This window comes from Bubalus kerabau, chromosome 15 (assembly GCF_029407905.1).
Source record: "Bubalus kerabau isolate K-KA32 ecotype Philippines breed swamp buffalo chromosome 15, PCC_UOA_SB_1v2, whole genome shotgun sequence".
NCBI lineage: Eukaryota > Metazoa > Chordata > Mammalia > Artiodactyla > Bovidae > Bubalus > Bubalus kerabau.
Genome location: NC_073638.1, coordinates 78,596,919 through 78,614,359, shown reverse-complemented (window position 1 = coordinate 78,614,359; position 17,441 = coordinate 78,596,919). Strand labels below are relative to the sequence as shown.

The following is a 17,441-nucleotide window of genomic DNA, read 5'->3' as shown; positions in this document are numbered from 1 at the left end:
ACGTGTTGACATTTTTTTATATTTGGTATTTATAAGTCTTTTTAAAAAAATTTTTTTCAGGCCATGTTTTTCCTTAAAAAACAAACCAAAGAGGGGGAAAAAAGCAACCAACAGCAATACTCTGTACAAGTATAACAAACATTAGAAATATGCATCATTCCAAAATAGTTACAAGAAAATTACAGGTTTAGAGTCCACATCAACACATCCTCTTCACAGGTGCCCCCGAGGGGATAAAAAGCTACAGTATATTGAATACTCGACTGCTACACAGAGTCTGCAAATTCAGAACTTGGACTTTGGAGGCAAATCAACATCAGTCACCAAGGCTTGTTTAGCTCAGCAAGTGCAATCAAGCATTTCAAAAGGAAACCAGGCTTTTTCACCCCCAGATGAAAAGCAACTGTGAATCAGCTGCATAGTCGGGCCCAAGCCCCAGGAGCCTCCAACTCTGCGATGCCCACGTCCAGTGGTCAAGTATGCTCAAATCCAGCTGGTGGTTGTCACGTGGCCACAGGGAAGCGACCTGCATCTCATTTCACACCGCTGCCAACCATCGCTAGATTTAACTTTGCAGACAAAAACATCCTTGCTCTTGGAAGATTTTAGAGGCCAAAATCCCCCAAACCAGCTCAACCCACGCTGGCTGGTGTACTTCTGCACTTGTCAAATGCTAAGCAGGGGCGATCACGCCCTCCCCATGACTCCACTGGACTCGGTTTTAGCTCGTCGCTCCTGGGACGGTTTGGGGCAGGAGCTCAAAAGCACTTTCTCTCTCCTGTGACCAGCCCTCAGCCCTCCTGTCCTCTATATTTACACGTTAATCTTCCCTTTTCAATCACTGTGCTATAAATACCCTCACCACCCACCCACCCCCCACCCCCTGGCCCATTGCCAGGCCTCTTCAGGATGCAGAGAAGCATCGTGAATGACCTTCGTGTGACCTACCCATTTGGAAGCCAGACCTGGCCACCGCAAGCCTTCCTCCCGGGACCAGGGGTGACGTCTGAGTGAGGCTGACCGGGCTACGGCCCATTTCCCAAGCTCATCCCAGGCGGAAGGGAGGAGAGTTTCTGATCTTTGCATTTTTTACACCCATATGTTTCTAATTATTGTTGCTTTCATCTTTTAAAGGAATTTCTGGAGTCAAGTCCTTCCCCCTGACTTCCCCAGGGCAGCAGCAGTGATGCAGGCAGGGTGTACGCCTACGTGGGGCCTGACGGTACCTCGGCACCCACCAGCATGGCTTCCTGGCAACTGGAGTGGGAAGGGGTGGGACCCCAGAACTGCCGCCTGGACCAGGACCCCTGAAGAAGTTAGGGAGCTCTCCAAGATAGGCGCGCGAGGGGCGGACCCACGTGAAAGACTTGGAAGCCATCGCCCAAACCCAGCTTCACTCAGCAGCCCAGGATGGCAGGGCTTCCCTGATACAGGACCCAAGAGGACCCAGCCCAGCCCGGCCAGCCCGCTCCTCGAAGGGCCTGACACAGAATGAACTGCTTTCCACCACAGAGAGAGCAAAGGACATAGCCAAAAGTGCAATTTCCATTTGGGAAGTAAGGTTCTCCCAAAACACAACACCATCATCACCTCTCCTCTATTCCTTTCAGTACCTCAAGGGGAAAGGGAGACAAAAGACGTATGGCCCTCGACCCCGACACTGACCCAAGGGTTCTCCGTACGCTGTGGTTCCCCCTCCGGAGCGCCCCATCAGCGCTCAAAGGCCCAGCGAGCCGGGGCACAGGGCCAGGAGACAGGCTCCCCCAGGCCCAGGGTGACCGGGGCACTCAGAGAAGACCCCGCTCCCATTTCCAACAGGACACATCGCCTACACTTACAGCAGGATTTATCACTGTGGGAAACAGCCACAGGACTTGCGGGACTTGATCGATCCTTCATAAGACCTTGAACACTTCATTGCTTATTGGAGGAGAAACGTAATACATCTTCAGAATAGAACCTGAGCCACAATATAAAATAAAACAAAACAAAACAAAGAAACAAATCCTTTCGTGTTAATTAATGCCTTGAGAAGTTTACAGATTATGTACCAATAAAATAAATCCACATAGATTTGGAAACTCTCAGTGGATACACACCTGAAAGCCAAACAACAATAAACAAAAAATTAATCTACTTTTTTTTTAAAAAAATCAAAGTAATTACAGCAGCAGTATAGTGAAAAAGAGGTTTTAAAAATAATAATTACATCTTTGATACAAATTCAAACTTTGTACACCTCAATTTCAAGGAATGACTGTTCTAAGAGTTTAGTATATATATATACAGTAGATATGGATATGCGTCACTGCACGTACAGACCAAAGCCAGTAGACTTTAAGAAGGGATTCATCTGACACCGTTTTCACACGGAAGTGTTCACAGACTGCCACACTTTTAGAAACACACACACACACACATACACGGACACACAGAGACACATAAAATGCCAACCTGAGTAAAACGTTACTAAAAACCTAGAGCATCATGAATCACTAAGTCACATATTGCACCTTTAAATAATCCTTCTTACCAAACACAGAAATGAGAAAGAAAAAAAGATAAAACAGGGACAATAAAAGATTATTGTGTCACTGAAGGGTTGGTTCCTCTGCTCACCCGACTCCCACCCCCAAAATTTTCAAGATGATAATTTAGTTTCCACTCTTGCTCAACCAGTGGGCAGAAAGCATGGTCATCAGAAATGTCTTTGGGGAAAAATAGGAAGGGAAAAGGAACGAAAAAATAGAGCACAAAACAGGAGATGGGGAAAGTGGGGGGTGGAGGCGAGATCTTCTCTAATCAAATGAGAACAGGAATGTTACTGAGAAGGCTGAACCTCCAATACTAAACTACTGTTTAAATATTCCACATAGTCCAATTACGAGATTCAGTACAAAAATAGAAATATCTACTGAGTTTTGCCTGTGGAAGCATAATTCAGAAAAGGCACATGTTCAAATAGAAAACACAGGCGGAAGAGGTACCACATACCCCTCCCTACGTGATAATCATCCACAATTATGTATTTTCCATCAGCTAGATTCCAAGATACAGTAGGTAAAAATAGACCTCTGATACTTAAAATATATTCAACCCAACACAATCCTGGCTTTAGCGTGTGAATCATATAAAATAGTCTTTTTAAAAAAAAATGTCTTGTAAAAGAAAAAAAAATCATAGCTCACTTTTCCTGGTATTCTGTAATTCTCAAGAGAAAAAAAAAAAAAGTGAACTCATCCCATTGGTAATCAGGAATGTAGTTGATTTGCTCGCCAGCCATCCACAGCCCCTGATAGCCCCAGCCTCTCATTTCTCATGCTTTACATGTGCAGCTTCACACTCTCAAATTAGTTCTAACAAAACAGAACAAAGAATTAGGATATTAGACATATAAAAACATGTCAACATCGGGGCATTTTCCTTCGCTGTGGGTGTGACGGTCTGGTTAACTCCAGAAAGGTTTTCCTTTGGAATTAGGCAATGTAACCATTTGTCTTTCCAAACGTGGTTATGGGTGAAAGGTTCTCATAGATTGTCATTGCAGTTGTGTTCTGGTAGATAAGATCCACCTTTGAGTCCTTCTGGGATCTGATAATATCCAAAACACACTGATTGAGGAAAACATACTGGTCCTGTTAGAAAAAGAAAGAAGAAAAAAAAAAAGGAGCACCAAAGATTAGCACCCAAGGTTTTCTCAGATTTCCACCCTCCAACCCCACTCACCACCCCACAAGCGAACACTCCAAGTTCACATGGTCAAGGAGTAATTACATAGTGGGGAACTCTGAAACTAGAGGTAGCAAGGTTCTCGTCACTAATGAGAATCAACCAGAGGGGTGCACCCCACACACAGCTCGGCTCATCAAGAAGTACCAGAATCTTAAGGAAGAGAATACGTGGAGGAGCTAAGGCACGTGCATATTCAATCACCAAAATGCCCAGCAGTTTTCTTGGCTACGGAGGATGTGAATGTGAAGAATAAGGAGTAAGCTGTGATTCTCAATGAAAGGGGTGAAATAAAGGTGGCTGGTCAGGGTTGAGCTGGGGGCTCCTATCCTTCAGTGGGGGTTGTGTAGACATTGGGGTTATGATCAGGATCCAACCCTTCAGACAAGCACGTCAAAATCTGCAGGTAGCCATTAAAAAGAAGAAGAGGTGTTTGCTGAAAGACATCCACAAACTTTAAGAGGGGAAAAAAGTCATAGGACAGCATTATATATAAAATAGTTTCCAATTTTTCAAACATGCTCTAGGAAGGAACATCTGCAATATCCTAAAACATGAATGCACTTGAGGACATTATACTAAATGAAACAACCAAGTCACTAAAAGGCAAAAAAAAAAAAAAGCTAATTATAAATTCTTCTCAAAAAAATAAAACACGCTCCATGTCTGTACACGTTTTTTTTTAACAGATGTACATAAAGAAGCCTATAAAGATACATTGTTGCTGTTGCTCGTTGCTAAGTAATGCTGACACTTTGCACCCCATGGACTGCACACCCCAGGCTTCTCTCTCCTTCACCATCTCCCAGAGTTTGCTCAAACTCATGTCCATTGAGTCAGTGACCCCATCCAACCATCTCATCCCCTGTCGTCCCCTTCTCCTCCCGCCTTCAATCTTCCCCGGCATCAGGGTCTTTTCCAGTGAGTCAGCTCTTCACGTCAGCTGGCCGAAGGACTGCAGCTCTGCAGACTGTAAACACTACCTACCTCTAGGGCACGGAATTGGAAAAGAAAAGGCGAAAGAGAAAAATGTCCTCTGTATAATCCTGCACTAAGTTTTTTGATATGAACAAATTTATGCAATTTTCAAAATATTTTAAAAAGGGACGAGAACATCTGTAAGCAGGCGTAAGATTTCTGTGCTACCCAAAATCTAAAAGATGAAGAACTATGACTCCATATAATTAGAGCAGAAAAAAGAAGATCTCTCTACCAACCAACACAGGAGGTGACTCTACTCTTCCCACCCCAGCCACCTGCTCACCCCAAAGCACCCAGACCTCTAGAACATTCTCTGCTGGACTCAGAAACACAGCACCTCTTCACAGAGTCCTAAACTGGTTCAGGGTGACAGCCTGACACTAGATTAATATTCTGCTCTATCCTGGTCAGGATGCCTTCACCCTGACAGCTTTGAGGAGGGCTATTTCCCAGTTCCCTTGTTGAGAACACGCCTTGAGCATGCTGTTTATCTGGAACATTTCAGGGAATACATAGAGCTGATTCACATTATCATACACCAGAAACTAAACTGTAAAGCAATTATACTCCAATTTAAATAAATAAATAAAATTTTAAAAAAAATTAAAACACGGACAGGAAGGGAGAACTGTTAGACACAGACACTGGCCTCACCTCTGTTTGCACCATTAAAGGCCTGTGCATGCGAAGGTCGTACACGATGCCGTACACGTCCACAGTGTTCTCGTTCTCTATCTGATAGATAAGACGATCGATGGCCACGAAAGTGCCCGTCCTTCCCACCCCGGCACTGAAAAACAGGGGAAAGGAGCACGTCAGCATGAGTTGAGTGTGCTAAGTCGCTCCAGTCATGTCCGACTCTTTGTGATCCCATGGACTGTAGCCCACCAGGCTCCTCTGTCCATGGGATTCTCCAGGCAAGAATACTGGAGTGGCTTGCCATGCCCTCCTCCAGGGAATCTTCCTGACCCAGGGATCGAACCTGAGTCTCCTCTATCTCCTGCGTTGGAAGGCAGGTTCTTAACCACTAGCACCACCTAGCATGGGTCACCTCTACTATAAAACTCCCACTTCCCCATTTGTACATATATCCTGCTCTGCCCAGCTATCAGGCTTTGAGGGTCAAGGCCAGGACCATTAACCATTGGTTTAATTAAAACCTCAGCAAGTCAGACTGTACTAGCTTGGAACTGGGACCCAAGTCCTAACGTTACTTTCAAATCAGATGCCACAAATAAAACACCTTGTTAGAGGTGTTTAATCTCAGTCCCATCAAAGTTGCCACTGTGTCTAGGATGGCACGTTTCATCCATTTCAATCTGTTACTCTCAAAGGGTAACAAAGTCCCTCCCGTCTTCTGTCCCAAAATCAATTCCTTTAGCTCCAAAGCTAATCGATTGTTGTTCTGCAGGAGGAGGTGGCAAAGTTTTCTCTTAAGGACCAGAAAGTAAAACATCATCAGCTTTGCAGACTCATCCTGCCACTGCAGTGTGGAAGTAACCACAGACACTATGCAACCAAAGGGACACGGCTGTATTCCAATAAAACTTTACTGATGAAAACAGGCAGCCAAATAGATTGTGGTGATGGCTTGACGGAGGTATACTCATCTCCAAACTTATCAGGTTGTATACATTCATGTGCAAACAGTTTTTGTATGTGGAAAACATATTTTTAAGTAAATAAAATGAACTAGAATTATGTATCTCAACACCGTTAAACAGCAAACCAGAATGCTAAAGAAAACAGGCTGCAGAATGACTTATACATTATAAAACCTAGTAAAAGTTTAAAGCTATATAAAACAATCGAGTTACCTACACATGCAATAAAATATAAAAGCATGCAAGGGAATGATACAGATCAACTTTAGGACCAAATGTGTAAGAAAGAGAATGGGATAGGAGGCTAGTAAGTAGAGACTTTAATTATACCTGTAATGTATTATTAACAAAAAGAAACATATATGGTGTCATGCTGAGCTTTGTTAAATTATTTTCCGCATTTTTGTAAGGTTGAAATATCTCAAAGGGAAATATTATAAATAAGAAATAAAATATGTTACAATGTTTTTTAAAATACAGTGAGCTGACCAAATCTGACCCATAGGCTATCGTTTGCCAATCCCTGTTCTAAAGACTCAAGGTTTAGGGAATAAATCCATTGTCCCATATCCAAACTTCCTTGAATTTATAAACACCTACTGCATCCCCTCTCAGGCTTTTTTCTTTTTTCGAAAGTGTCCATATTTATGATTACATTTGAAATCTGTCGCATATGCATACCTGCAATGCACCAGTATTGGCGAATCAGGAGGACTCTGCTTCATGTAGTCACGAACAAGGTAGCGGAAGTTGATGAGTAGATCAGTGGCGTCAGGAACACCATGGTCAGGCCACGAGGTGAAATGGAACTGACGCAGAGGGTGACTCTCACTTGTCGGAGTCTAAAAACCAAGAAACAAGCTTAGAGCCAGAGAGAAAGGCAAGCTAGAGCAAGCCATACCTGAAGGCTGAACTGCACAGTACGGCTGAAAAGCAGCTCAGACGTGATTATGACTACAAATTAGAATTATATGCTGGTAAAAGAGCTAATAAAGTGCTTGCACGGACTGCAAATCCGTATAACATGCCAAGCAGGAGGGTTTGCTGTCTCCCTTTTAAGAAGGGGAAACAAACTTTCCAAGTTGTGAAGCGACAGTCTCTTAACACTCAGCTCAGCGGCACAGATCTCGTATCCTTCGGTTTTGAGCTCAGAATCTTCCCTTTTTACCACAGGCCCCTGCCAATAGTGCACTCACATTCTTATACCTACACCTCCTCAGAGCTTCATAAACCCCCATCCCTGAACCCAAGCGGGAATGTCACCAGCCAGAAATAAATTTATGCAAGTATAACTATGAAAACCAGTGCCTTCAGGGCAAGAACTGTCTCATAATTCACATGTCTTCCAAAGAATTTTGGCTTCCCTGATAGCTCAGTTGGTAAAGAATCTGCCTGCAATGCAGGAGACCCTGGTTCAATTCCTGAGTCAGGAAGATCCACTGGAGAAGGGATAGGCTACCCACTCCAGTATTCTTGGGCTTCCCCTGTGGCTCAGATGGTAAAGAATCCACTTGCAATGTGGGAGACCTGGATTCAATCCCTGGGTTGGGAAGATCCTCTGGAGAAGGGAAAGGCTACCCACTCCAGTATTCTGGCTTGGAGAATTCCATGGACTGTATAGTCCATGGGGTTGCCAAGAGTTGGACATGACTGAGCAACTTTCACTTTCTAAAGAATTTAATAAAGTGATAAGCAATCAGCAAGCACCAAGTAAATATTTAGAACTGTAGGGATTTAAGAAAGGACTCCCCGCCCAAAAAAAAAATCTATTTCAACTTCAGATAGACAATAGAAAGTGAAGCTCATTATAACAGAGTTAGTTACGACACAGAGTGCCTTCCTACAGTGGACCAAAGCACATACCTTTAATTATCAGAACTCTGCCCTGGCTGAACCATCCCCATTCCTGAGTCAACTGCACTCGCTATGCCTACACCTGGGGACTGACCTCATCTGTGTGTACTACACCTGGATGGCAGGCGTTTGCGCAATGACAGCTACCCTTTGAAGCATATTTATTTTCTTTTTTAATATATATATATATCAGGGACTCCCTGGTGGTTCAGTGGCTAAGACTCCGTGCTTCCAATGCAGGGGCCCTGGGTTTCGACCCCTGGTCAGGGAACTAGATCCCACATTCCGCAACTCAGACCCAGTGCAGCCGCATAAATAAATAAATGTTTAAAAAAAGAAGAATGCTTCTCCTAGATTTCAGATTATTTCTCTAGGACAGATTCTCAAGCTTGAAACCAGATCAAAGGGGAACAGATATTTTTATGCCTTTGATATAAACTATAGAGGGCTATACTGATTTACACAGCCATCAAAAGATATCAGAGTCACCCATGACAGTGACTCAATTTTTAAATACCGTTTAAAAATAAAAAGGACATATACTGACTTCTTAGAATGCCTACACAATTTAGTTGCATTTGTTTTCATAACTTTTGAGGGAAAAGGAGGCCATATGGATATGTCCTGGACTCCTCTTAACGTAAATGTCATCATAAACTATCTCAACAGCAAACGGACACTCCTGATGTCAAATTTCCAACCAAACAATTCAAAAGGGCCTTGATCTGTAAGAAAAACTCTATAAGCAGGTCACCTGGAAGGGGAAGAAAAGAAGTTAAAGATGCTGAGCCATGCTCCTAAGATTCATTTACGAATAACTTATGAAACTCTCAAGCAAGCAAAGCCAACAGGTTGCATTAGGGTATATGCAGATACAGATTGTTACATTCTATAAAGAAGAAAGCGAAAATATTTTCCTGATGCATTAAAAAAAAATGGTTTACATCAATATCAACCTAAAAGTGTCACCCCCAAAGTAATGGATACAAATTTTATATGAGATCTATGCGTCTTGACTCCTTACTTACATTTTTCACTGTGAAGTCTCTGATGGTCCATTCTGGAAGAACAATTTCGGACGTCATTGCCACAGTTATGTCCCCATAGTCCTGAGCCTGCTTGGAGGGCCAGTACTCCTCACATTTGGTCTAGAATGAAATGCAAACACTCAGATCACACAGTCTGCCATCACTGAAACCTCACAGGAGATGAGATCTTAAAACCGAGCATCAGAGTCTGAATCCATGCCTTATGTGGGTTCTGCCTGACCCTTGGAATTTTGTATTTTAATTTTCAATTCCTACCAACTTTATAAATTTGGGAGTCTTCCCATAAAAATCTAGATTTCTGGTTTCTCTTGAGAAATCAGAAGACCTAGCCAACACTGAGCCCCCATTTCTGCACAGAAATTGACTTACAGCTGGGCAGCCACTGTTCCTTCACAGGGGACCCTGTGCCCCGCTGGCTCTCCAGCCCTACAGCAACCCTTCCACCAACTGTTCACTAAACTTCTCCACGTGCAGAAGAAATGAGAGCTTTTCTCAAGACTTTTAAATATACACTAACTCCAACACAACTATGGACACCAAAAAAAAAAAGAAAATCAGATTAAATCATTTTGGGGTCTTTGATTTTGACAGCCAGTGGGCAAATGTGAACAGAAATAAAAATCAAGAGACAACCGCTCTCTGAAAGTATCTGAATCCCTACTTGGTAACTGACTTTTTAAAAAATGAGAGGTTTGTTTTGCTTTAAAAACAGATACCTGCTTCTCAACTCCAGAGACGCTAACTCTGGCCCAGAGATCTGTATTTATTAAATGATCCCAGCTTCTGCTTTTTAAAAAATCTTAATTTGTAGAAAATCAGAAACACCTCATGGGCTTCCCTGCTGGCTCAGACGGTAAAGAATACGCCTGCAATGCAGGAGACCTGGGTTCGATCTCTGGGTCAGAAAGACCCCCTGGAGGAGGGCATGGCAACCCACTCCAGTATTCTTGCCTGGAGAATCCCCACAGAGGAGCCTGGCGGGCTACAGTCCATGGGGTCACAAAGAGTCAGACATGACTGAGCGACTAAGCACAGCACATAAACACCTCATGCTCAAATAAGAGACTGACTTAAATGGTACTTGATGTTAGCACTTGGTGAAATTTGGGAAGAAGGTAACACTAAACTATGCCATTTCATTTTCTGCATGAAAGAGTAAGGTTAACCTCTGACATTTTTTTAGTTAATTCCTGTAAAAAGTTATATTGATTTTGATGTAATTTTTCTCTTTGTTGAAACCAATTGAAAACCAATAATTTAAGTTGTTCATGATATTAGTAACTTTGCCACATGATACACTAAATAAATTTTATTGGTTGATGCCAAAAAGTATCCTGGCTTCTGGACCACTGCTCCAAGAAAGAACACGGGACTGGGCCATACACTGGCATGGAGTTTTTGCCTAAGTTGGTCTCTTACCAGCTGGATTACGTTGCTAACTTGTGGGCAAGTTCTTAAACTCTAAGTTTCAGTTTCCCCATCCATAAAATAGTAACATCTCCCAGGGTTGTTATAGGGAAAAATAACATATATGGAGAATCTAGTGCAGGTAATCAGTCAATTCTAAAGGAAATCAACCCTGAATATTCATTGGAAGGACTGATGCTGAAGCTCCAAAATTTTGGCCACCTGATGTGAAGAGCCAACTCACTGGGAAAGACCCTGATGCTAGGAAAGATTGAGGACAAGAAGAGAAGTGGGTGACGGAGGATGAGACGGTTGGATGGTATCATCAACTCATTCAGCTGGTAAAGAATTTGCCTGCAATGCAGGAGACCCCAGTTCAACTCCTGGGTTGGGAAGATCCCCTGGAAAAGGGATAGGCTACCCGTTCCAACATTCTGGGCTGAAGAATTCCATGGACAGAGGAGCCTGGTGGGCTACAGTCCATGGGGTTGCCAAAGAGTCGGACACGACTGAGCAACTTTCACTTTCACACTTTTCACACACCGACTCAATAGACATGAGTTCGAGCAAACTCGGGAGATAGCGAAGGACAGGGGAAACCAGGTGTGCTGCAGTTCATGGGGTCGCAAAGACTCAGGCACAACCAGGCATCTGAACAACAACAACAATACAGGCTCCTCTCTCCTCTCACTTAGTCATTAACTTCCACTTCCCTCCCAATGTAAGATGAACGAGGGCCCTCAAGCCGCAACTACTGAGCCCATGAGCCACAACGAAGACCCAGAACAGCCAAAAATTAGTTTTTTCTTTAAAAATGAACAAGGGCCCATTTAAATTTGTCTTGCTCTCCATTAACTATGTTGTTTTCATTTATCTAACAGATATTTAGGAGAACGTTCCATGTGTGAAGCCTTGGGTTCAACAGCACCATAAAGTTTATCTGCACACATAAGCAGTAGCCTTTCGTTTGCATAATAACCTGCTCTAATGTCAGAAGCAGGTACAGAACCCAACCTTCTGCGTCACAAATAAAGCGAAGACGGGAACCATCTCTGATTGCTCTTTGTTACCTCTGCCTCCTCCATCCCCAGCCCCCAGCACACGGCCTTACACACACTGCTGCTGCTGCCGCTAAGTCGCTTCAGTCGTGTCCAACTCTTAGCAACCCCATGGACTGCAGCCCACCAGGCTCCTCCATTCATGGGGTTTTCCAGGCAACAGTACTGGAGTGGGTTGCCATTGTCTTCTCCACCTTTCACACACAACTGGGGCCAGACACACATCTGCTCAATTAAAGTGAAAGAAAAGAACACGGAAAGAAATGATGCCTGTCAGGTTCCCACTCTCCCCAGGATAGTGCGAGCGCCCTGGAATAGCAGCACCAGGAATTGGCAGAAACGCAGCTCTGGGGTCCACCAGAGACCCTGCAGGCAGAAACCCTCCAGAAAACTGGAAACCTTCCAGGTGACCCCGAGGCACGTTAATGTTTCAGAACCACGGGCTTAGGGACTTGACTCCCACCCTATTCTTCAAGTAACAGACCTACATGAAAAGATTCACAAAGCACATGAGGTCCTATTCCTCAAGCACAGACTTTTCTGAATTTAGCCCATGGTTTTCAATTCCCCTTGGTTTATTTGTGGAAAAGTGAAAGCGAAAGTCACTCAGTGGTATCCGACTCTTTGCAACCCCATGGACTGTAGCCTGCCACGCTCCTCTGTCCATGGGATTTTCCAAGCGAGAACACTGGAATAGGTTGCCATTCCCTTCTCCAGGGAGTCTTCCCAACCCAGGAATTGAACCTAGGTCTGCTGCATTTCAGGCAGATTCCTCACCATCTGAGCCACTAGGGAAGCTAAAGGATTTTATCACTAGAAGAAATCTTATCTTTGATGGGGGGATTCCAGGCCATCACAGGGGAGAGGGAACTGCTGAGACATATCAGGGGATAAGTTGGAAATTTTGCAGAAAGAAAGGGTTCCGATGTTAAAAACTCAGTTTGAAAATCACTGAATCACTCAAGTTGGTCATCTCACAGGTGCAGCTGGTTGCTCCGGGACAAGACAGGCTTGTACCCATTCATAGAGCTGATGGGGACTTCCCTGTGGTCCAGTGGTTATGACTCTGTGCTTCCAATGCAGGGGGCATGGGTTCAATCCCTGGTCAAGGAACTAAGATGCCATATGCCACGGGATATGACCAAAAAAATGCATTAACACGTATCTGATGAAGGATGGAGTCGCACAAAGTTCTTTTGTTGCACTAACCCAAATCTTGATGTCTATTAACTCCAGCAACAGTGACTTAATGTATACAGAACATTCTTCTCTCCATAAAGAAGGTAACAACACAGATTTTTTTTTTTTTAACTTTTAGAGGAGAAAAAGACAAAAAACACATTTCTGAGACTAGAAGTGCTAATGCTTTGGGGAAGTATCTTTTTTAAAAAAACAGGTTTTAAAATACCCTCCACCACAGTAACTATGAATGAATGAACTGAACTGAATAACAATAAAAATAAAAATTACATACCCTTCCCTGTTCAACACATTTGGTCAGCATGACAATGGCATAGACATTTTTCTCCCAAACCATACGCCAAAAATCTTTCAGAGTGTTGGGTAAAGGTCCTTGCGTGGCAATGAAATCTTCTTTGGAATGGTAGCCCTAGAAAACAGAAAGCAGCACAGAGTCAATCTCAAAGAGACGGAGGAGGAGCCCCAAGGACCTCCTCCAGCCAGCACGGCGAGCCCCGCTCCCCACTCACAGGCATGTAGTTGGCGTTGATGTAGTCGTCAGTCGAATGGGTCTGAACTGAAAGTTTGACACGGGAAATGTCATCTGTGACATTCAAAGAGAAGAGTTCTACGTTAGGATACAGAATAGAATATTTCATCTCAGAACAGAGAAACAAGTGCAAAACGGCAACGTGGGGGCTCCGTCACACCTTGACGCTGCCTGGCTCAGTGTTTTAGATCCACGGCCTTCTTGCATTCCCGCCGTCACCAGATATGACCGTGGCACAGAGAAGTTGCATGATTCCCTGGGCAGAGCTAGTTAAGTGGCAGAGCCAGGGTTCGAACCTTGACAGTCTGGCACCGGTGCCCAAGCTCTGAACCACTCCAGACCACCTTCTAGATGAAACCAACTACTTCCTTCCTTGGGTGTATGCCACAAGCCAGGGAAGGCCCTCCACAGTTATTTATCCCTCATAACCATCAGATGAGCTTCTGTGCCCATTTTACAGATGAGAAAACTGAGGGTCAGAGAGGTTAAGTGATTTTTCCAAACTCTTTCATCTGGTGAGTGGCAGCCAGAATTCAAATCCAGTGCCCTTTCCACTATGGCAGGGTAGATCCTCAGGGTAAAAAGTTAAGCCTTTCACGCTTTCCCTATTCTCATTAAAAAGTTGTTATAAAAAGATAGTCCCAAATGCAAGAATAAACTGAGTGTCTAAGAATACTATAAGTGGTATGTGTGGAATCTCAAATATGACACAAATGAACTTATTTACAAAACAGAAACAAATTCACAGAGTACACTCAATGTGTTGTTGTTCCTGTCAGGCTACAGACATTGTCAATCCTCAAAAACAGGAATGAATCCAAATATAATTCACATCTAGCCATGGAACGTACTCAGCCAACCAGAGACATGTCTGGACAAGCAGAAAGTGTCACTCCCCACTTCTCCTTCACTGGCTCCCCTTTTGTTCCAGAACTGTGTTTATGTTGGAATAAAGGGGCATACACGGGCTGTGAGAGCAAAGGGGCTCAAAGCATGGACTCTGGAGGAGTCTGCAGGACTCTGCAGGAAATGGCCAGATCCAGTCCAAGTCTGGTCCCACCATGACTCTCAGTGTGACTTTGGACAAATCGCTCAGCCACTCTGTGCTGCTTTTTTTTTTTTTTTTTTTGCAGAACATCCTACTGCCTGTTCCGTAAGGCTATTGTGAGGCTGAATCCAACAGCTTATGCCTAAACGCAGTGCTGAGCACACAGCAGGTGACTGATGGATGGCTGTGGAAGTGGCTGGTTAGTACCCACATTCCTCTGCCCCCTGCTCCTAGAGACGTGATGTCCAAGATGGGGTAAAAAAGGGAAGATGCGGGAAAAACAACTTACAGGGCAGAACGTTGTTATAGCGATTCTTTCCTCTGTTCTCAGCCAGTTCAGCTGCATATTTAGGTAGGTTAATTCCAACAAGCTTCAGATCCTGAAAGCAGACCATAAGAATTGTTCATTCACTCCGTGTCGAGATAGTATTTATACGGCACAAAGAGTATAGCAGGATAACGTGCGAATGCAGAGATGTTATGGGTAACACTGCATCCCCAAAAAGACATAGCAGTTCTAAGCCCTGGTACCTGTGCACACAACCTGGCTGGAAATTACAGCTTTTGTGGATGTAATCAAGATAAGATGAGGTCATACTGCAGAGGGCAGGGCCCTTAATCCAGTATCACTGGTGTCTTTTTTTTTTTAATTTATTTATTTGGTTGTTCCAGGTCTTAGTTGCAGCACGCAGGGTCTGTTTTTATTTGCGGCATGTAAACTCCCACTTGCAGCACGTGGGACCCACTTCCCTGACCAGGGATTGAACCTGGGCCCCCCGCACTGGGAGCGCAGAGTCCTAGCCACTGGACCACCAGGGAAGTCCCTGATACCTTTTTAAGAGGAGAAAAGACACTGAGATAGAGACACGTAAGGGAGACACATAAAGATGGAGGCAGGAAACTTCCCCGGCAGTCCCATGGTTAAGACACCAGCGCTTCCACTGCAGGAGGCGTGGGTTCAATCCCTGATGGGGGATCTAAGGTCCTGTGGGCCATGCAGCATGGCCAAAAAAAAAAACCTTCTCTCTTCCCTCGAAGAGGCTACCTCTTACCCAAAGCTTCACCATAAAACAGAAACAGTTTTCCCAACTTTCAGGAAAAACATAAAGCAAATACAACGACAACATTCAACAACCACATACTTCATATTCTTCTGCAAACCCACAGTTGGAGTCAGCTTGCTGTTTCTTGAAGTAGGCCTCAAAATTCTCCACTTTGATTAACTTGGATCTAGAGGAAAAAACAACGTGTCAGGATTGGCTGCATTCAGTCAAGTTCACGCTCAAGATAGAAACATGCAAGTTATTTTTTAAAAAGCAAAATGTGTACTCACTTTTTAGGTCTTCACCGCAGAAAAGCAAAGAAAAAAAAAAAAGACAATTAGAAAAAAAAAAAAACAAAAAAATGACTCAACCATAACTCCAGAGATTTTTTCCCCAAAGAAGAAAACCTATAGTATAATGGCAGGGGCTAGTTGGGGGAGGTTCACTGTAATGTAATTCACAAAACACTGAAATGTGAATCAGGAAATCTGACTTCTAGACCCTGTTATATAACTGAGTGGCTTCGTGACTCTGAGCAAGTTCTTTCCTCCTAGGCCTTGAATAACCATGTTTTGAATCACAAAATATATATTTATTGGTAGAATACGGCAAGTATAGTTCTACTTGGCATGGTAGAACATGGCAAGGAAGCCAGTTTCAGGAGACAAGCCAACATGGGTCCTTGCAGGATAACAACGCTAATAAGAACTTCTGGGTGATCAGGTCCAAACGTGTCAATCTGGAAAAATGGCAGCGGTTCCCATCAAAAAAAAAAAAAATCTCAAAATAGTCACTGAACAGATTGGGGGATTAAATGTCTTAAGGCTCATTAATGTAGAGACTTACTTAATTTGAGAAAAGGTCACGTCATTGTTCTTTACACCTTTCCTACTTTGAAAGAAAAACAGATGCATTAGATCAAAACGGCTTAATACTGTGCCTTTCCTGTGTGTATCTACAAGACGCTTCTTCCCTGGGCCTTAGTTCATAGAGCGCATCAGATCCTGTTCACAAACACTGAAGCTTAACGGTCTAAACCCGTGAAGTTCCTCGCTTTTATACCGTCTAAAAGTATCACAGGATCCTACTCAAGCAACTTGCAGGACTTTCTCTGAGCAAATACAGATCAGCAGCACCGCGCTATCACACAGTCAAGCTCACTACTTCGTGCTCTGATTTTTGTTTCTGTTTTTTGAGTAAGCCTTTCTGAAAAAGTTAATGTAATAAACCAGAAAACATATCCAGTGTTGGTGAGGGACCACCGGGGTGGGCGGTTGGGAGGGGGGGGGGGCCGGGGGGGAGGGACCTGGAACTCTTCTGTATTGCTGACTAAACCCCATACTGGTATTAAAAAAAAAAAAAAGGATAAAACTCTGGAAGGCAATTTCGCAGTACGTACTAAAATTAAAAACATGCATACGCACTGACCCAGCAACTACCCCGCTTGGAATGTGGCCTAAAGGAATAACTATGATTGCGCCCAGATTTACACACAAGGATAAGTAACAGTGGCAAGGAAGGACACAAAAGCGTCAGAAAATTGGCTGAATAATTTCCACACAGCTGAACACGCGATAGCCACTTAAAATGAAGATCTGAAGCTGTCCACAATGTCTTAAGAACAAAAGCAAGCCAGAAAATAACACGTATAATATGATCCTGTTTGTGGGTGTGGGTGTGTGTACATATGTGAGTTTTGTAATCACATCCATGTTAAGAGTAGTTTTCCATGCTGTAAGTATGGGCTATTTCTTGTCTTTCTGTTTTTTCTTGTTGCTTCTTTTTGTCATAAGTATGTATAAGTTTACTTTAACAAGAAACGATAAAGCTGTTTTGACCCCTCCCTCAAAAAAAAAAAAAAAATAGAATCTAATGCAAAAAGCTGGAACACAGGCACTGCCTATCAACCCAGGAGGGCGAGGTGGTGGAGAAAACCAGG

The 17,441-nt window shown here is 43.5% G+C and overlaps 1 protein-coding gene and 1 non-coding gene across 2 annotated transcripts in view; both read right to left on the bottom strand.

Moving 5' to 3' along the window:
- The window catches only part of PTPRJ (protein tyrosine phosphatase receptor type J), a 173,111-nt gene continuing 155,670 nt past the window's right edge, over positions 1 to 17,441 (bottom strand). Inside the window, exons 16-25 of the mRNA XM_055547129.1 lie at positions 16,349 to 16,390; positions 15,793 to 15,801; positions 15,602 to 15,689; positions 14,749 to 14,839; positions 13,392 to 13,465; positions 13,157 to 13,291; positions 9,197 to 9,316; positions 6,996 to 7,156; positions 5,365 to 5,500; positions 1 to 3,635 (exon numbers count right to left, since the gene is read on the bottom strand). Coding sequence (XP_055403104.1) covers positions 3,477 to 3,635; positions 5,365 to 5,500; positions 6,996 to 7,156; positions 9,197 to 9,316; positions 13,157 to 13,291; positions 13,392 to 13,465; positions 14,749 to 14,839; positions 15,602 to 15,689; positions 15,793 to 15,801; positions 16,349 to 16,390 — 1,015 coding nt within the window. The 3' untranslated portion in view covers positions 1 to 3,476. The remainder of the gene's footprint in view (positions 3,636 to 5,364; positions 5,501 to 6,995; positions 7,157 to 9,196; positions 9,317 to 13,156; positions 13,292 to 13,391; positions 13,466 to 14,748; positions 14,840 to 15,601; positions 15,690 to 15,792; positions 15,802 to 16,348; positions 16,391 to 17,441) is intronic.
- Positions 15,206 to 15,278, bottom strand: TRNAG-CCC (transfer RNA glycine (anticodon CCC)). Its single transcript has one exon. It is a non-coding gene; the product is annotated as a tRNA-Gly (tRNA).